Here is a 17,879-nt window from a genome sequence, read left to right as displayed (position 1 = left end):
ACATGAAGAAACCCTGTCTCTACTAAAAATATAAAAATTAGCCCAGGAGACCTTTATTTTTTTTATTTTTTTTTATTTGGAGTCTCACTCTGTCACCCAGGCTAGAGTGCAGTGGTGCAATCTTCACCTCACTATAACCTCTGCCTCCCGGGTTCAAGCAATTCTCCTGCCTCAGCCTCCCAAGTAGCTGGGATTACAGGCACCCACCACCATGCCTGGCTAATTTCTGTATTTTTAGTAGAGAGGGTGTTTCACCTTACTGGCCAGGCTGGTCTCTTGGACAGGGTGATATCAAACTCCTGACCTCGTGATCCTCCCGCCTAGGCCTCCCAAAGTGCTGGGATTACAGGCATGAGCCACCATGCCCGGCCAACAATTCTTATTGATTGCTTTTCTACAAGATAACCAACAAATCTCTGATAGAGACTGAGTCCCTCCCCATCTTACTACACATTTCATAGAAAAATCTGTTGTTCTACTGTCTAAAGCTTTTTATTATGGAAAATTTCAAACATACAAAACTGGAACAAACAGTGTAATAAATTTTTCCACCTCTCCGTCACCGAGCTTTAATGGTTAGCAACATTACGCAATCGTGTTGCATCTTTCCCTGTCCCCCAGATGTAATGTTAAATACTTCGGTATGCATCTGTACTTGATAAAGACTTTTTAAACTTTCTATTTTGAAATAATCGTAGGCTCACAGGAAATTGCAAAAATAGAATCTAGGGTCCTGTATGCCCTTCACCCAGCTTCCTCAAAGGGTGACGTCTAGTCTAGCTGTAGTACAGTATCAAAGCCTGGAAGTGGACATTAATAGTATTTTTGTTTTTGTTTTTTTTTTTTTGAGATAGAGTTTCGCTCTTGTTGCCCAGGCTGGAGTGCAATGGCGCGATCTTGGCTCATGGCAACCTCCACCTCCGGGCTTCAAGCGATTCTCCTGCCTCAGCCTCCCGAGTAGCTGGAATTACTGGCATGCACCGAAACAATATGTCTGTCACTGATTTTAAAAAGAAAAAAAAATCCTCTCATAGCTGAACTCCTAAAAATCTACCTAACAGAATTTTCTAGTCTATTAAAAATTTTCCAGAGCATTTCAGTGGGTTTTGGACTCACTTGTTAAGATTTTTAAAATAAAATACCTTCCATTTCATTTACAAAAACATGTGATTGGCATCAGGGAGGATGGAAATGTACTGGCCAAATTTCAACAAATCCTTTGCATACTCAGTGGACGGGATGGAAAAATGAGTAACCCGATTTAGAAAGAAAGCCAAGGATGCGTCTGCTCCGTGTGCAGCTTCCTGTCCCAGACAGGATCTTTTGCAGGGAAAGCAGCCATTAAAACCCAGTCTCTAAACAAGCTGAACGTGAAGCCAGCCCTTCCAAACGCTCTCTCACTGAGCACGAAAGCGCACATCCCAAAAAATGACCCCGTGTATGAACCCAGGAGGTTTTTGTACTATCAACAAAGTAAAAATTTTCTTTATTACATCTTTAGCTTGGCCTTTGGTTTCTGTTTGTGGTGTAGGTTTTATTACATACACAGTGAAACAGTAAAGTACTATATGTGTATACTTATTGTAACATACACTTATAATTACACCAATATCCACATATTGGGGGTGCATGCTCAACAGGTTTTGTTCTGGTTTTTACTGATAGGGCTGTGTGATCCAAGGAAGTTTGGAGAGCAGTGCTGTAGTGATGGACAAAGGCCCAAGGCTTCCTAATGGCTGCTGCTATTCCTCTCTCCTCTGCAATCTCTCTGCCTCTCTGCCCTTCCCCAGACAAGACCCCCTGGCTCAGTTCCAGGCTGCAGATCAGACAGAAAACAAAGTCAAGGACCCCCATCTCCCACACATAGAGCCTACCTGCCAGTGAGTGCAGTCTCCACACCTGTCTCTCACTCATATGCCACCCAGCAGGTGGCAAAGAGGCCAGCCCACGCAGTCTGCACTTTGTCCCAGGCTCTGAGACAGGGAACTGAGTTGGAACCTCAGCGCTATCACCTGAGCTGGACCTGAGACAGGTGACTGGACCTCTCTGACTGTGTTTCTTGGGGAGAAAAGTCCAGGTGAACTGTCCTGTAGCTAAGGCTTTTGGACTAAACGGCTTTAAGAATTTAGAATTTTTCCGTTTTTTGTCTTTTTTTTTTTTTTTTGTTTACTAAGTCTCACTCTGTCACCCAGACTGGAGTGCAGAGGAACAATCTCGGCTCACTGCAACCTCCGCCTCCCAGGTTCAAGTGATTCTCCTGCCTCAGCCTTCCTAGTAGCTGGGATTACAGGCATAAGCCACATGCCTGGCTAATTTTTGTATTTTTAGTAGAGACGGGGTTTCATCATGTTGGCCAGGCTGGTCTCGAACTCCTGACCTCAAGTGATCCACCCACCTCAGCCTCCCAAAGAGCTGGGATTATAGGCATGAGCCACCGTGCCCAGTCGAATTTTTCAGATTTTAGAAAGGATTATGCTGCTAGACACAGTGACACTCCTGGAAGGGTGGGGGCAGCACCCCAAAAGCAAACATATAGTACTTTCATAGGAAAACATACTGTTAGTCACCCTAAGTAAGAGTTTTAAAGGCCATAATTAGTATCACATCAATTCAGGTCAGATTTTTGCAGCAGAAATTAGTCTGCTGCAGACTTAGGAAGAACCTTTGGGATTTCTGAGCATTAGCATTCTGAATTCTAGAACAGCAAAGAAGGGGATGTGGGCCTGGACCATCTTCCAGAACTGTAGGGAGGCTGATGAGGAAGCAGACATCCAGTGTGGTTTATTTCTATGTTTATTTTCAACTGTAATGGTATCCCTCCTCCCAACCTGAAATCCACTGAGAATGTGGCAGGAGCTGGCCGTGGGACCCAGTCTCACTTATCCCAAGACTGCCCCACCTCTCCTCTTCCAGGAAAGACGTCTTCGGGCTGGCCCCCTATCAGAGACATCCTTTCTCAGATAAGCTACGCAGCTATGTCGTCACTGAACTTGGCCACCTGCCTTGGAGTTTATTTCAGGAGCATCCCACCATCTCACCCAGATTCTATCGTCAGAGTCATTTTAACTCATGTTTGAGGGACACCTTACTGCTGCTATCCCCTCCGCCCATGGATTTTATTATGTGCTGTGTGGTAGGCTGAAGAATAATCCCCCAAAGATGTTGACACCCTAACCCCCAGAGCCTGTGAACATGCTACCTTACATGGCAAAAGGGACTTTGCAGAAGTGACTGAGTTAAGGGTCCTGAAATAAGAGATTATCCTGGATAAACTGGGTGGGCCCATGTCATCACAAGCATCCTCGTAGGAGGAAGGCAGGAGGGAGAGAGCAAGAAGAGGGCAGCGTGACAAAGGAAGCAGAGAGAGGAAAGTGGAAGCTGCTATGCTGCTGCCCTTGCAGATGGCGAAAGGGGCCACAAGCCACAGATGCAGGTGGTTTCTAGGAGCTGGAAGAGGCAGGGAAATAATTCTCCCCCAGAGCCTCCAGAAGGAGAACGGCTCTGCCGACACCTTGATTTTAGCCCAGTGAAACACGTTCTGGACCTCTGACCTCCAAAACTGTAAGATAATTAATGTGTGCGCACGTGTTTTATTGGTTTTTCTTATTGTAAGTAATCTGTAATTCGTGTTTGTTTTGTTTTTGAGAGGGAGTCTCGCTCTGTGGCCCAGGCTGGAGTGCAGTGGTGCGATCTCGGCTCACTGCAACCTCTGCCTCCTGGGTTCAAGCGATTCTCCTGCCTCGGCCTCCAGAGTAGCTGGGGTTACAGGCGCACACCACCACGCCTGGCTTTTTTTTTCCTTTTTTTTTTTTTTTTTTGAGACGGAGTCTCACTCCGTCACCCAGGCTGGAGTGCGGTGGCGCGATCCTGGCTCACTGCAACCTCTGCCTCCCAGTAACTGGGACTACAGGCACATGCCACCATGCCCTGCTAATTTTGTATTCTTAGCAGAGACAGGGTTTCACCATATTGGTCAGGCTGGTCTTGAACTCCTGACCTCGTGTTCCGCCCACCTTGTCCTCCCAAAGTTCTGGGATTATAGGCGTGATCCACTGCACCCGGCCAAACGCCTGGCTACTTTTTTACATTTTTGGTAGAGACAGGGTTTCATCATGTTGGCCAGGCTGGTCTCGAACTCCTGACCTCAAGTGATCCACCCACCTCAGCCTCCCAAAGTGCTGGGATTACAGATGTGAGCCACCACACCCGGCCTAATTTGTGTTTTAAATCACTAAGTTTCTGGCAATTTGATGCAGCAGCAAGCAGCTTGCAAATGCAAAACAGAGGTTTGAAGGGCTGAAGTCATTTGCCTACAATCACCTGACAAATGGTTCTTCCAATTGCCGCTGCCGCTGCTGTGCTGTGAAATCTGCAGAACTCTGGAGCCTGACCACCTAGACCTGACCTCCAGCTTTGCCACTGGCTAGCTTTGTGTCTGTGGGCAAGTTACACAACCTCTCCTTGCCTCAGCTTCCTCATCTATAAAATGGGGATGCAGCCATACCTGCCTCTGAGAGCGCAGGACAGAATAATGAGTGAACGCAGACAGCACTGAGAAGGTCTGGCACCGTGTGATGTCAGCTGCCATTGCTCTCCCACTTCCTCCTTCGGCCAGCCTGGGATTTCATGCTCCCAATAGTCTCTGGGACCCAGGTTCTGTTGCTGGGTATTTGCTCTCTTTAAATCTTCTGAGGTCATATTTTCATTCATTAGTTTCAGATCCAAACCCTTTAGAGCTGCAGCCACGAAGTGCTCACTCAGGCGGCTGCCACCCACGGGCCAAGCTAAACTGGCAACCCGTTCACATATATATCCCTGCAATATTCACGCAGCCTGGGAGGGCTTTTGTTCTCTTATTTAATATAGATGGAGAACCTTCCATCTTACCATAACTCACTGGTTGGGGTCGGACTCGAGCGCTGTTCATCTGAACTGACCGCTCTGCTCCCACTCCAGCCGCCTGGGAATGACAACGGGAATGACAGCCGGCCCTCCTGCCTTTGGGGGTTGCCTGGGCTCTCTGAGCTTCTGGGCGGCTGCATTGTGGGGGGAGGCTGATCCACAACAGAGCAGGTCAGCAACCCACAGCCTGGCCCTTCTCCAGAGGGGATTAGAGGGAAAGAGCAGCCACTGGCCAGGCACTTCTGCCTGGTGAGCCTTTTGAAAAGGATCACATGCCCTCACAAGGGGTCAGGGGTCCACAGCTCTCCTTCCGTCTCCCCTTCAATCAACACAAACAAGCTGAGGCCACTCTAGCAGCTCCACATTTCTCCCCCTTCTCCTGGGCCAAGTTCCCAGGAATCTCTCAACCAGGAAAGAAAAATCATCCAATCATGTACATATCTGTCACTTGGGTGGGGGTGCAGAAATAAAGGGGAACAACAAAGAAATCCAAAGTCCCTCAGCGAGGGCTTACTCAATTCAGCCTTGTAATTAGGTCCTGTCCTTTAGTATATACCAGTCCTAATTTTGATGATCTCAGTTTTCTCTCAAATTGAGAACAATGGACCAACACTCAGCCTTTTTAGCTGGATTGTTGAGCCCCTCTACATGTGACCACCTTTCCAGCCAGCTAAAATCCCATTGGGCGCTGAGCAGATAGATAGGTCCCCTGCAGATTCAGCCAACAGTCCTACCGCCCCATGGGAGCAGGCTGTCTAAGCCAGGATCCCTGTACCTGCTCTGTCCCTGTAAGCAAGAAGCCTGGCTCCAGCCAGGACACCCTAGATTTCTCATGCCAACTTGAATTTCATTCATGCAAACACATACTGAGTCAGGTAAGCCATCAACCCACCCTGGGTATATACCCAGCAAAGAGCGCACACGCGCCCCCAAAAACAAGAATGAATTTCACCGAAGAGGCTGGACATAACCCAATGCCTGTCCACAGGAGAATGAATAAATAGTGGTATATTTGGTGAACGCCTACGCAGCAGAGAAAAAACCAAAGGGCCACTACAGACAACCTGGATGATCTGACAGTACTGCGGGAAGGCAGCCAGACACCGAGGAGTCCATTCTGTACACTCCATGTGTGGGAGGCCCAAACAGGCAGCGGCACCACGCGAAAGTGCCAAGGTGTGAGTGGTGACTACCGAGGGAGAGCGAGTGGCCAGGAGGGGGCCCCAGGGAGCTTCCTTGGGTGCAGGAACCATTGTGTGGCTTGATCTGGGCAGTTTACACAGAAGCCAGGGAGGTCAGAAGGCAGTGCAGAGGTGGAAACTAAGCTGGCCCTTGAAAGTCAGACAGGACCTGGGCATGTAGAGACTGCTCTGGAGGGAAAGGCAGGCAAAGGGAACTATATGAGCAAAGGCACGGAGGTGGGGAGTTAAGGGGGCAGACAGAGGAAGGGGTGACAGGCCAAGTGTGGCTCAAGAAGAGGCCCGGTAAAGAGGGCCTGGGATGCCCAGTGCTGAGTTAAACTGTATCTTTCTGTCAGTGGGGAAGCCCCCAAAGGTTTCAGAAATCATGACGTGAGCCGATCAGAGCAAGGGTTGAAAATGACAAAGTCAGCCAACAACAGTGTGTCCAAGGGGCCCAGAGAGCGGCTCCATCTCTCCAAGGCCGGGACTGGGGGTCGTATTTACCAAGCAATACCCAAGCCCTCACACTCGGCCCCTTTGTGAGAACCAAGCACATATTTTTTGATTAGTGGTCTGGGGCCCGAGTGAGGCTCCTGTCCTTGAGAAGTAGCCGGAACCTTGACCTTCCTACACTGCGCAGGAGGCAAGGTTACAGTCCTTATGTTTTTAATTTATTTTATTTTAATATTTGAGACGGAGTCTCGCTCTGTAGCTCAGGCTGGAGTACAATGGCATGATCTTGGCTCACTGTAAACTCGGCCTCCAGGGTTCACGTGATTCTCCTACCTCAGCCTCTGGAGCAGCTGGGATTACAGGCACGTACCACCATGTCTGGCTAATTTGTGTATTTTTAGTGGAGATGGGGTTTCATCATCTTGGCCAGGCTGGTCTCGAATCCCTGACCTCAAGTGATCCTCCAACATCAGCCTCCCAAAGTGCTGGGATCACAGGCATGAGTCACTGCACCTGGCCTATTTTAATTTCTTGGAAAGGCCTACATTCACCTGCTTCAGCAATCAAAAGGTACATGGGATCTCCAGAAAACAAGCAATCTCCCATGACCAGCACCCCCTCCAGAGGCATCACAATCACCGACTTCCTGTGTCTGCCCAGAGACCCCCTGGGCATAGACAAGCAAAGACACTTTTGATTCTCTTGCCTTTTACACTGATGGCAGCTCCGAGACACACCGCCCAGACCTGCTTCTTCCCTCGGCAATCCACCTTGCTGATCAATCCGGCACAGTGCGTGCAGCGTCCATCTTATTTATTATGGTCACGCGGTATCCCATGTTTGGACGGGCCACGGTTTGTTCGTGGCTCCCTGCAAATGAACATGTAAGCTGCCTCCAATCTTTTGCTATTACAAATAAGGCAACAATGACTAACCTTGCAAATAAATCATTTTGCACACATGTTAACACACCTGTAGGATAAATTCTGAGAGGTAGAGCTGCCGGTGAAAGTGCAGAAACATCTGTAATTTTGGAAAATATTGCCAGAGAGGCACAGTACATTTAAATTGTTCATCCAAGAAATGAGCCTCAATGTTGGGGGAAATATAGACAATATGTAGGTTTTTGTTTGTTTTTTGAGATGGAGTCTCGCTCTGTCTCCCAGGCTGAAGTGCAGTGATGCAATCTCAGCTCACTGCAACCTTCGCCTCCCAAGTTGAAGCGATTCTTCTGCCTCAGCCTCCCGAGTAACTGGGATTACAGGCACGTGTCACCACACTGGGCTAATTTTTGTATTTTTAGTAGAGATAAGGTTTCACCATGTTGGCCAGGCTGGTCTCGACCTCCCAACCTCAAGTTACCTGCCCACCTCGGCCTCCCAAAGTGCTGGGATTATAGGTGTGAGCCACCGCAGCCAGCCAATACATAGTTTAAAGTTGTCCAAGTGAAGAAACGGTAGAGAAAGCCTGTTTTCAACAAATGGAGCTCTGGGTAGGGAGATGGTGCTGAATCCACACCGACCCCAACTCACTTGGTGCTCTGGTCCACACGCTTGCATTTCCCAGCTGTCAGTAAAAGGCTAGGCCCACTTGGCCCCTTGACCCTTCTCAGGGCTCTGATGTCCTGGTCCCAGGGCAGGTGGAAGTGTGGATGGTGACCTACGCCACTATGACAAGCAGCCATAATTGGTCTCCCCGGGTGCCCATACCAGAGGAGGAGCAGGCAGGCCAGGCGGGAGGGGGTGGGTGTGCAGAGCCCAAGAGGGCCAAGTGCTTCCAGTCTGGCCATTCCAAATGAGTGGTGAGCACCTCTTGTCACATCCCCTGCACAAGCTGCAGGGGACATCACAGCCATGCAAGACCACTCCCACTCCATGACATTCACTCAACTGGCTCTGCTCCTGGGTCCGTCACAGATCTGTTACGTAACTCCTGTGCCCAACAGCCATCACCACCTAAGCATCAAGCCAGGGAGTTGAGGAGATGGAGGCGGGTCTCTGGAAGGCACACAGAGTGTCAAGTCAGGACAGCCAAGCCTATGTAGAAGCAGGGCAGGCCTTTCTCCCACTTCCACAAATCTGGCCCAACTACTGCAAACTGGGAATAGAAGGAAAGGTCTTCTGCCCCCAGCCAAGTAGGGGATACCTCTTAGCAAACCAAAGGCAGCGTTTGAGAGAAAGAACCCTTGTCAACCTCATCTCCCAGCCCAAGCCCTGCTCCCACTGACTGAGACGGCCAGGCACTCTAGTAAATCAAATCATACTTACATGCTCTGAGGTTACTGCTATTAAAATTATCTAACCTATGCATCCTGCATCTACTCAAAGCAAATATGTATTGTTTTGGAAAATCTAGATTTTCCCACATCCTATTTAAACTCCATTGACAAATATGTGTATAGATGCACTTCCTCCTCCTGGAAGTGAGGCTAGGACCCCACATGTTCTGGGAAGGGGTCACGAGACCTCTGCTCCTTGAGTTACCTGCCTGTCTCATTCCTCTGTGTGTACTCAAGGTGGTTCCACTTGCTGCAAAGCCCTCCTGCACTTCACCTGCCAACCTCCACTGTCCACTAAGCCTCAACCCAACTGCCCTTGCTCCAGAGAGCACTGGCTCCTCAGCTCACCACCAGGCTGAGACAACTGCTGCCTCCCGGAACCCCCATGGTTTTAACCTGAAGCTTTATTCACGTGCTTTCTGGGTCTACGCAGCAATCCAATACACTGGGCTCCCCAGTGGGGCTGCAAGCTCTCCAAGGGCAGGTCTGTGTTGGGAGCAGCTACTCAGCAGGAAGGGCCCAGGACTCAAAACCAGAAAACCTGCGTGCTTCCTCCCCCAGTATCTTAGGCAATTCACCCCTCTGAGCCTCAGTCTCTCCATCTATAAAATAGATGCAATAATTTCAAGGTTTCAGGGCAGTTAAAAGTATTATATAAAACCATATATTTGAAATATAATTTGCGAAGCCCCACAAATTCCAATGAGAATATTAATATAATTCACATATTAATATTAATTAATCTCCTCACACATACCCTTCGCCAACATCTATCATTGTGCCTTGCAGGCACCCAAACTGATTGCTGATGGGACCCCAGATTCACTGCTCATTCTGGATGAAACAAAAACCACAGGCACTAGAGGTGGAGACCAGGAGGCTCTGCCAGTAGCTACAGCGGCGCCATGGGGTTAGTTATTTTCTCTCAGAGCTTTTCAGTAAATGATGACCCAGAGGGCTTTGGGGAACAGCCCTGCTGAGTGGAGTGGACGTTCTCAGCCACTTGCCAGCAGGACAGGCCCCCCTCTGGGTGCAGGGAGTCCACGTTGGAGCAGGAGATAAATAAAGGTACCAAGCTCCACACACGTCCCTTGGAGTAGGGGGGCTGTCTGATCTGAAAATCCCTTTGAGGGTAACAGAGGCAGTAACTTCCGGAGGTCTCACTGCACCCCCTCTGTTGGGGAGGGGGACCATCTGGGACTGCCCATGACCCACAGGTAAAGGGTCTACGGACCCTGGCTTCCCAGAGAGGAGGCTGGAGTCTTCAGGAGATCACCAAGCATTTTAAGTTGGGAAAGAAGCAACAGGCACATGTGCTTCCACGTTTCTCCTTCCATCTTCATGGTCATATGACCTGCCCTACCTCCAAACCACAACCTTGGGAGCCAAAGGCATTCTAATCGAGGACTTCACCAGAGCCTGTGAGGTGGGCAGAGAGGGTACGAATAGCGCCCCTTGCCTTAGCAGGAGTGAAGCTCAAAGAGGGCAAGTGGCTTGCCCAAGGTCACAGCTGGGTTTCCTGACTCAATCCAGTGCCCTGTTCACCACTCCTGCAACGGTGCCGTCCAGCTAAAAAAAGGCTGAAGACCTCATCTTTCCTGCAGCGAATTTGAAACAAAGCGCGAGAGCTGTTTTAGAACTTCTCTGATTCTTTTCTATCTATAGCTACCTTTCAAATGCTATGGGTAAATGTTTATAACCCGGTGTTAAGTAAACATGAGTGTGTTCATGCCTAGAAAGAACATCTGCCCAAACCTGAACCATGATTACTTCTTGATTTGGAAATTTGGGGTAATTTTTATGCTTATCCCCAGTCTTTCCTGTGCTTCAAGTTTACTATAATCAACAAGTACGGCCGGGCGCGGTGGCTCACGCCTGTAATCCCAGCACTTTGGGAGGCCGAGGCGGGTAGATCAAGAGGTCAGAAGATCGAGACTATCCTGGCTAACACTGTGAAACCCCGTCTCTACTAAAAATACAAAAAATTAGCCGGGCGCCGTGGCAGGTGCCTGTAGTCCCAGCTACTCAGGAGGCTGAGGCAGGAGAATGGCGTGAACCCGGGAAGCGGAGCTTGCAGTGAGCCGAGATTGCGCCACTGCACTCCAGCCTGGGCGACAGAGCAAAACTCTGTCTCAAAAACAAAAAAAACAAAAAAAACAAGTACTACTTCTAACCTCAGAGAAGCCTATTGTTTTTCAAAGGTACAAGACTGAGATCAACGTGGCAAACTTTTCACCAAATATTCACTTAGTGGGATGTGACTTTGTAAAACATGGTTGAGCTGGAAGTGACGCAGGTTCAGCACAAAGGCTTTCTGGGTGGATCTTTCCCCTGTGGTTTCCACCCCAGAGAAGGAAAAGGAGGTGTCCACCAAGCTTCCTGTCTCCCATCACAGGCCTAAGACCTCCCACACCAGCCAGCCAGACTCGAGGCTGTTTAGTGAGCACCACCGGCTCCTGGAATAACCAATCCTGTTCTAACCACCTCTAATATCTTTTTTTTTTTTTTTTTGAGATGGAGTCTCGCTGTCACCCAGGCTGGAGTGCAATGGCGTAGTCTCAGCTCACTGCAACCTCCGCCTCCCAGGTTCAAGCAATTCTCCTGCCTCAGCCTCCCAAGTAGCTGGGACTATAGGCACGTGCCACCACACCTGGCTGATTTTTGTTTTGTTTTAATGTTTGTCTGTCACCCGGTTGGTGAGTGTCATGGCCATCGGTCACTGCCGCCTCCGGTTCACCCATTCTCCTGCAATTTTTTGTATTTTTAGTAGAGACGGGGTTTCACCGTGGTCTCGATCTCCTGACCTCGGGATCCGCCCGCCTCGGCCTCCCAAAGTGCTGGGATTAGAAGCGTGAGCCACCGCGCCTGGCCTGATTTTTGTATTTTTTAGTAGAGACGGGATTTCACCACGTTGGCCAGGCTGGTCTCCAATTCCTGAGCTCAAGTGATCCGCCCACCTCGGCCTCCCAAAGTACTGGGATTACAGGCGTGAGCCACCGCACCCAGCCATATCCGTCATTTTTCAAGAATAATTATAGCTTTATCCTGAGTGGCAGTGCCACGAACCCATCCAACCATTCATTTGTTAGTCAAAAACCACTTCACTACCTACTGTGTGCATTTCGCCAGACACTGAGCCATGATTAACTTAAGACTGGAAAAGTCACCAACCAGAAGCCACGCACCATCCTTCTACACCATACCCGAGCATAGGGCTTCAGTGACGCTAAAACAGCAGCAAATAGACACGTGAACAAATGCTACCTGGGTGTCTGCCTAATTCCAACTGTCAGCCACCTCTGCATTTAGATTTATCCTCTCCAGTCCTGAGGACAAGCAGTTTGGGAATGAGTGCCCGGTAAGAATGCTGGCGGAGGCCGGGCACGGTGGCTCACGCCAGTAATCCCAACACTTTGGGAGGCCAAGGCGGGCAGATCACAAGGTCAGGAGTTCGAGACCAGCTTGGCTAACATGGTGAAACCCCATCTCTACTAAAAATACAAAAATTAGCCAGGCATGATGGTGGGTGCCTGTAATCCCTGCTACTTGGGAGGCTGAGGCACAAGAATCACCCAGGAGGCGGAGGTTGCAGTGAGCCAAGATCCTGCCACTGCACTCCAGCCTGGGCAACAGAGGGAGACCCTGTCTCAAATAAAAAAAAAGAATTCTGGCAGACTTAGACACACTGTTAGTACCTGCACCACATTAGTACCTGCTTTTCCACAGAGACGGAGGCGAAGGGGAGGGAATTATGAGAAAATCTACAACTTGGGTGACCCTTCAATTCTTCTCTCTGTGGCTGCCTCCCACTCTACCTCTTCCTGTTTCTGTCCTCTCTGAGGCTGAGAAGATGGCATTCAGCAAACATTTATTTCAGGTCTACTAAGTGCTGAGAATTAGTATCAAACAACTCCATAGACATGAACTCAGACCTCTGCTTTGCATGTGCTCTTCCTTCTACTTGGAGCCCACTTCTTCCTCCACCTTAATACACATCACCTCACTAGACAAGTGCCCGCCCAGGCGACAATGGCCTAAGGTTCCCTAAGAGCCCCCAGGACAATCATAATTGCTTGTGTGTCTGATTTCTCTCTCCCCAGCTCCTGAGGGCGGCTCCCCACAAACAGCCTGGCACACAGGCCTGCGATGCCTCCTTCTCAAATAAATGAATGGGCCTGTAAGGTCATAATAAAAGCATGTCCTGTGTGCCAGGTACCATGCTGAGCTCCATCAGACATTGCTCATGCCAGCCACGTGACGGCCACACTGTTATTACTCCCATCTTACAGATGAAGGAAAGTGTATCATTTGTCTCCTATTTTTAAACAGCAGGAATTAGAACCTGGTAAGCATCTTGCCCAAGGCCACAGGGCTAATAAGCGCACAGATTTAAACTGCATCTCCCAATTATCTCTCTGGGTCACCAGGGCTGCTCGGCGCATTACCTCCCTCTCTCCCTCCTCCTCCCGTGCTCCTAGTGACCATTTCCTTTTAAGACGGAGTCTTGTTCTATCACCCACCAGACTGGAGTGTAGTGGCACTATCTCAGCTCACTGTAACCTCCACCTCCCGGATTAAAGCAATTCTCCTGCCTTAGCCTCCCGAGTAGCTGGGACTATAGGCGTGTGCCATCATGCCTGGCTAATTTTTTTTAGTAGAGACGGGGTTTCACTGTGTTGGCCAGGCTGGTCTCAAACTCCTGACCTCAGGCGATCTGCCCACCTCAGCCTCCCAAAGCTGGGATTACAGGTGTGAGCCACCACGCCCAGCCTAAGACTCTGTCTTAAAAGAAAAAAAAAAAAGTTCCAGCTGACCAGGCATGGTGGTTCACACCTATAATCTCAACGCTTTAGAAGGCCAAGGTGGAAGGATCTCCTGGGCCCAGGAGGCAGAAGCTGCAGCAAGCTACGATAGCACCACTGCACTCCAACCTGGGCAACAGAGCAAGACTCCATCCCAAAAAACAAAAAAAGTTCCAGCTCAGAGGAGCCAGTTCCCGGCAGGCAAGGGGTCAGCAGTGGGGCAGACACCGTTACAACAGCGGGCTCCAGAACCTGCCTTGGGTCACACAGGGTCTTCAAGACCAGAAGCTGCTAGAAGACAACAAGGGAAAGGCAGCGGGGTCTAAAAGCGATGCCAGGGGCTGTAGGAAAGCCAATGGGACAAAGGCCTGGTCTTCCAGAAGTTCTCTGCAGGAATGAAGGAGGGATGAGAAGGGATGGTAATACTGCCCCATAACACGTGGCTGAGCATGTCACATCCTTCCAGAAACTTTCAAGGCCTCCCTGTTGACTACATCAGGATCAAGTTCAAACTCCTTGGCGGGGCCTCCAAAGGTTTTCAGGACACAGACCCAACACAGCCACAGGCAGTTCAAGCCTCTGCGTCTGAGAGGTGAGGCAGCTCAGACCTCCACATCTGATTGGAGTTCCCTCTACCTGGAACGCCCTCCTTCTCCTTCATAGGTCGAGCACCCCTCGCCCTTCAGGGCCAAGACGACTTCCAGCACCCTAGGGTTATGGGGGAGGAGCCTGGGCTCTGAGGTCAAACCTACTGGTTCAAAATCAGCTGTTCCACCCTCTGCTGCCTCCCCTACAAAATGCAGACAGTGACAGCCCCCACCACATTGGGTGGTAGGAAAATTAAATACGGTAATTCAGGAAAGTGCTTTGAACTGTGCCTGGCACACAGTAAGTGCTCAATAAACGGACTGTTGTTCCTATTGTCCTCTGGGCCCCTTTAGGGCCCTCTGTTTCCACCACAAGTAGGGCACTGTCTTGCACATATTTGTTACACATTGGGCTCCCTCTGCCAGCCACCTTTTAGGGGACTGCCCCAGCACAGTGCAGGGCAGCATGGTCTTTGGTGAGTGCTCACTACCCGGCGCTGCAGGGCCTGGGGCAGACCCCACACAGAGCTCTCCCAGGGGCCCAGCTATTGGCCTCCCAGAACTCCCACACCAAATCCCCAGTCTAAAGGCCCAGAGCTGTGACTCGTTTTCAAAACAATAAAAAGCTGTACCCTGCCTTGCCGGCCCTGTTTCCACTCCAGGGAATTTACAGAGAAAAAATGAGCACAGCAGGGACTGGAAACAGCACTGAGCCCTTCTCAGGGTGAGGGACTGGGCAGGCCAGCCAGAGACCAGGGGCAAAACCTCTAAGACAGAGAGGGAGCAAATGGCCTCCGGACAGAAGCCCCTGCTCACAGAACTCGGCCAACAGGAAAGAACTAGGACAAGTGGCTCATTCACCCTTCTGCCTCGAAGCTCTTCTTTCTACTTGGTTGGAGAAATTCAGAAGGGGCTCCCTGAATAACCCACCACCACCGTGGGTGCAACAAATAAGACATCCCGAATCCCAACGACTGCACAAATGCTTCTGGGGGAATTCACAGCGCCTTCTCCACCCACATTAGCTATTGGAGCCTCGTATCCGAATTGGGGTCACTAAATCAGTGTCCATCTTCCCAGCACTGGGAGCCCCTAGAAGGCAGGCACCAGGTCCTTACACAGCTGCTGTGCAAATTACACAGGAAAATATATGTGGAAAGCACATTGATCATCAGACCGCTATGCCCCAGCATAGTGCCTGGCACATAGTAGATGCTCAGTAAGTTGCAAGACAAGATCTGGCAGCAAGAGAGAGGTCCTGGTTCAAGGATGATTCCATCCAAGCTTGCCACGTATCATGGAGAAGAGCGTCATGAATTCCCTCTGGGCCTCAGTTTATCGCATCTGCAAATAGGGACAACTGTTCCTTACACAGCTGCTGTGCAAATTACACAGGAAAATATATGTGGAAAGCACAAAAGCCTCAGATGAACATCAGTCATCCTTCAGGCTTCAGCTCAACCTTCTCCTTATGAGGGAGTCTTTCCTGCGGCCACGATCTCCCTCCCCGGGAACTGAACCTGCCTCTATACTCCTTCTACTCCTTTGTTTGGTATTTTTCACATCATTGTGATCACCTGTTTCCAAGTCTGATTCCCCATGCTTGAGAGCTCCTTGATGGCTTGGGCATCAAATGTCTGTGTCCAGGTGGGCACACATACCTGGCTGCTGGGGCTCTCCCACCCCAGCGTCCCAGGTCCCAACTCTGATACGCACAGCACCCTAGGCAAGGTTCAGAGGTGCAGAGCCTAGGGGTCCTACCAAGGAAGTTGAATAGGTAGATGGAAAGGGACACTGTAGGCATAACCTGTCAACGAAGTCACACCTCTGAGACCTGCGCTGCCTCTGCAGGTGCAGGTGAGCTTGTTTGCCTGGCTGACTCTGCAGCGCAGGGCCTCCAGGGCACAGATTGCTGCTTCTTTCCTTACAAAAGCACCAGCAGTCAGATAAATAATACATGGCCTTCACCTCACCACAGGTATCAGGCATGCAAATATCTGCTTTGCCCCAAAATGCCCTGGAAAGGAGGGAGGAGTAAAACGTCTGGCCTTATACAACACCTCCAGAGGGGATATGTATTGGGAATCCATGCCCAACCCCCAGCCTAATTGCCTTGCCTTGGCCTGGAGCCACCCAGCACTGGAGGTAAGTGGATCCAAGCGAGGTACCAAGGGTGTGCCCAGGAGGAAATGTACAATCCACGGGAAGGATACAGACACCCAAAACCAGTCTCCACGGTCCCTTTGGAGGCAAACATCTTCCGAGCCCCAGGTCCCAGTCGATCCCCTTCCAAACCTGCGGACCTGTGTGGCGGGCGTGTACACCCTCCACTCACGACGCAGCCCCGGAAGCCCCCCGCCGACCACCCTCCCAGGTCACTGCCACCCGCACAGGGCACGGACGCCTCCCACACTCACTCGGCCGTGCCAGTCGCCAGCACACCCACCCGGGAGCACACAATCCCTCCTGCAAAGCGCCTTGGTCCATCCGCCTCCCTCTCCCGGGGCCACCCCCTGCACAGGTCCGATTACACTCCAGGCGCTGCCCCCGCCACGTTGGCGTGGAAAGGGAGCGGGCACACCCACGGGCGATCTCGCGGGGCGGAGAGGAGGCACCGGTGGGGAGACGGATGCCCCCTCCCTCCGCGGCCGCGCCGGCCTCCGTAGTGCCCTCCCCGCCCGGGCGCCGGCGGCCGAAGCCGGGCGTCCCTCGCGCGGGCCTCTCCGAAACAAGCAGCCCCCCGCGCTCGGGAGTCGCAGCTCCCCCTTGGGGCTCCCGGGCGAGGCCGGCCAGGCGAGATACCTCAGGAGCCCATGGCGGTGGCGGCGTGTGCGGACGATGCGCGGCAGCCGGGCTCTGCGGGCGGGGCGGGCGGGCGGCGCCGCAGCCCCGGAGTCTCCGCCGCCGCCGGCGCGTCCCGAGCCCAGTGGAGTGCAGCTGCGGCGCGCATGCGCTCTGGGCTCGCCGCCGGGGAGGGCGGGGCGGCGGACGCCGCTGAGATCACTGCCTGGGCCTTAAAGGGGCCGCGCCCCGAACCCCAGCCCGCCGCCCCGTGAGTTGGGGCGCGACCCGGGTTCTTTTGCCACTCACAAAACCAGCTACGACCGGCCCCCAACCCCGAGAGCTTTCTGGGCTGCGATCTCTGCCCCTGACCCTCGCTGGTGCTTCACTTCTCTTAACCCTAATTTCCTCCATTTGAGCCTGTTTTGAAGATGAAACGAAATACAATGGCTATTTGTTGAGTGAAGGATGCGTGTGGAATTGTGGAATGAACGTGGACCGAGTGTGTGCAATTAGGCCAGATGAAATTGCAAAGCACTGAAAGAGGCCTTTTTTTCCCACTCCACTTAGCAGCGATTCTTTCTTGCCCCATCTGGCTCTAGGCTGCCGAACTAGCAAAAGTCTTCAGATAGGGCTCAAGCCGCCTAGTCCATTTCTGTTCGCCGGTCCAGACATCACCTAGGTTAATTAAGTTCTGGCATTGATGTGCTCAAGATCTCCAAATGTATTTATGTCTCCAGACTCCTCCCCTGAACTGTCTACCCAACACCTCTTCCTTGGAGGTCCAGCAGGCATCTCAAAGTCAGCGTGTCTGAGCTGAGCCAACCCCACTTCCACACACACAAACCTGCTCCCTCTCAGCCTTGCCTCCATCAGCTGTTGACAATTCCATCCT

The 17,879-nt window shown here is 51.2% G+C and overlaps 1 protein-coding gene across 7 annotated transcripts in view; it reads right to left on the bottom strand.

Moving 5' to 3' along the window:
- TMEM184B (transmembrane protein 184B) overlaps nt 1-17,139 on the bottom strand; it is a 52,692-nt gene extending 35,553 nt beyond the window's left edge. For 2 of the 7 annotated variants that reach the window (XM_032139900.2, XM_032139898.2), the window contains exon 1: nt 17,006-17,139. Coding sequence is in view for 4 of the 7 variants with exons in the window: in XM_032139892.2 (XP_031995783.1) it covers nt 16,650-16,690 (41 nt within the window). In the remaining 3 variants the exon portion in view is untranslated. The other 5 variants (XM_032139892.2, XM_032139893.2, XM_032139894.2 and 2 more) reach the window with 4 other exon arrangements.
- Nucleotides 17,140-17,879: the final 740 nt, after the last annotated feature.

This window comes from Hylobates moloch, unplaced genomic scaffold, assembly GCF_009828535.3.
Source record: "Hylobates moloch isolate HMO894 unplaced genomic scaffold, HMol_V3 SCAFFOLD_19, whole genome shotgun sequence".
Taxonomy (NCBI): Eukaryota; Metazoa; Chordata; class Mammalia; order Primates; family Hylobatidae; genus Hylobates; species Hylobates moloch.
Note: the sequence above shows the minus strand (reverse complement) of the source record. Positions and strands in the feature narration are given on the sequence as shown.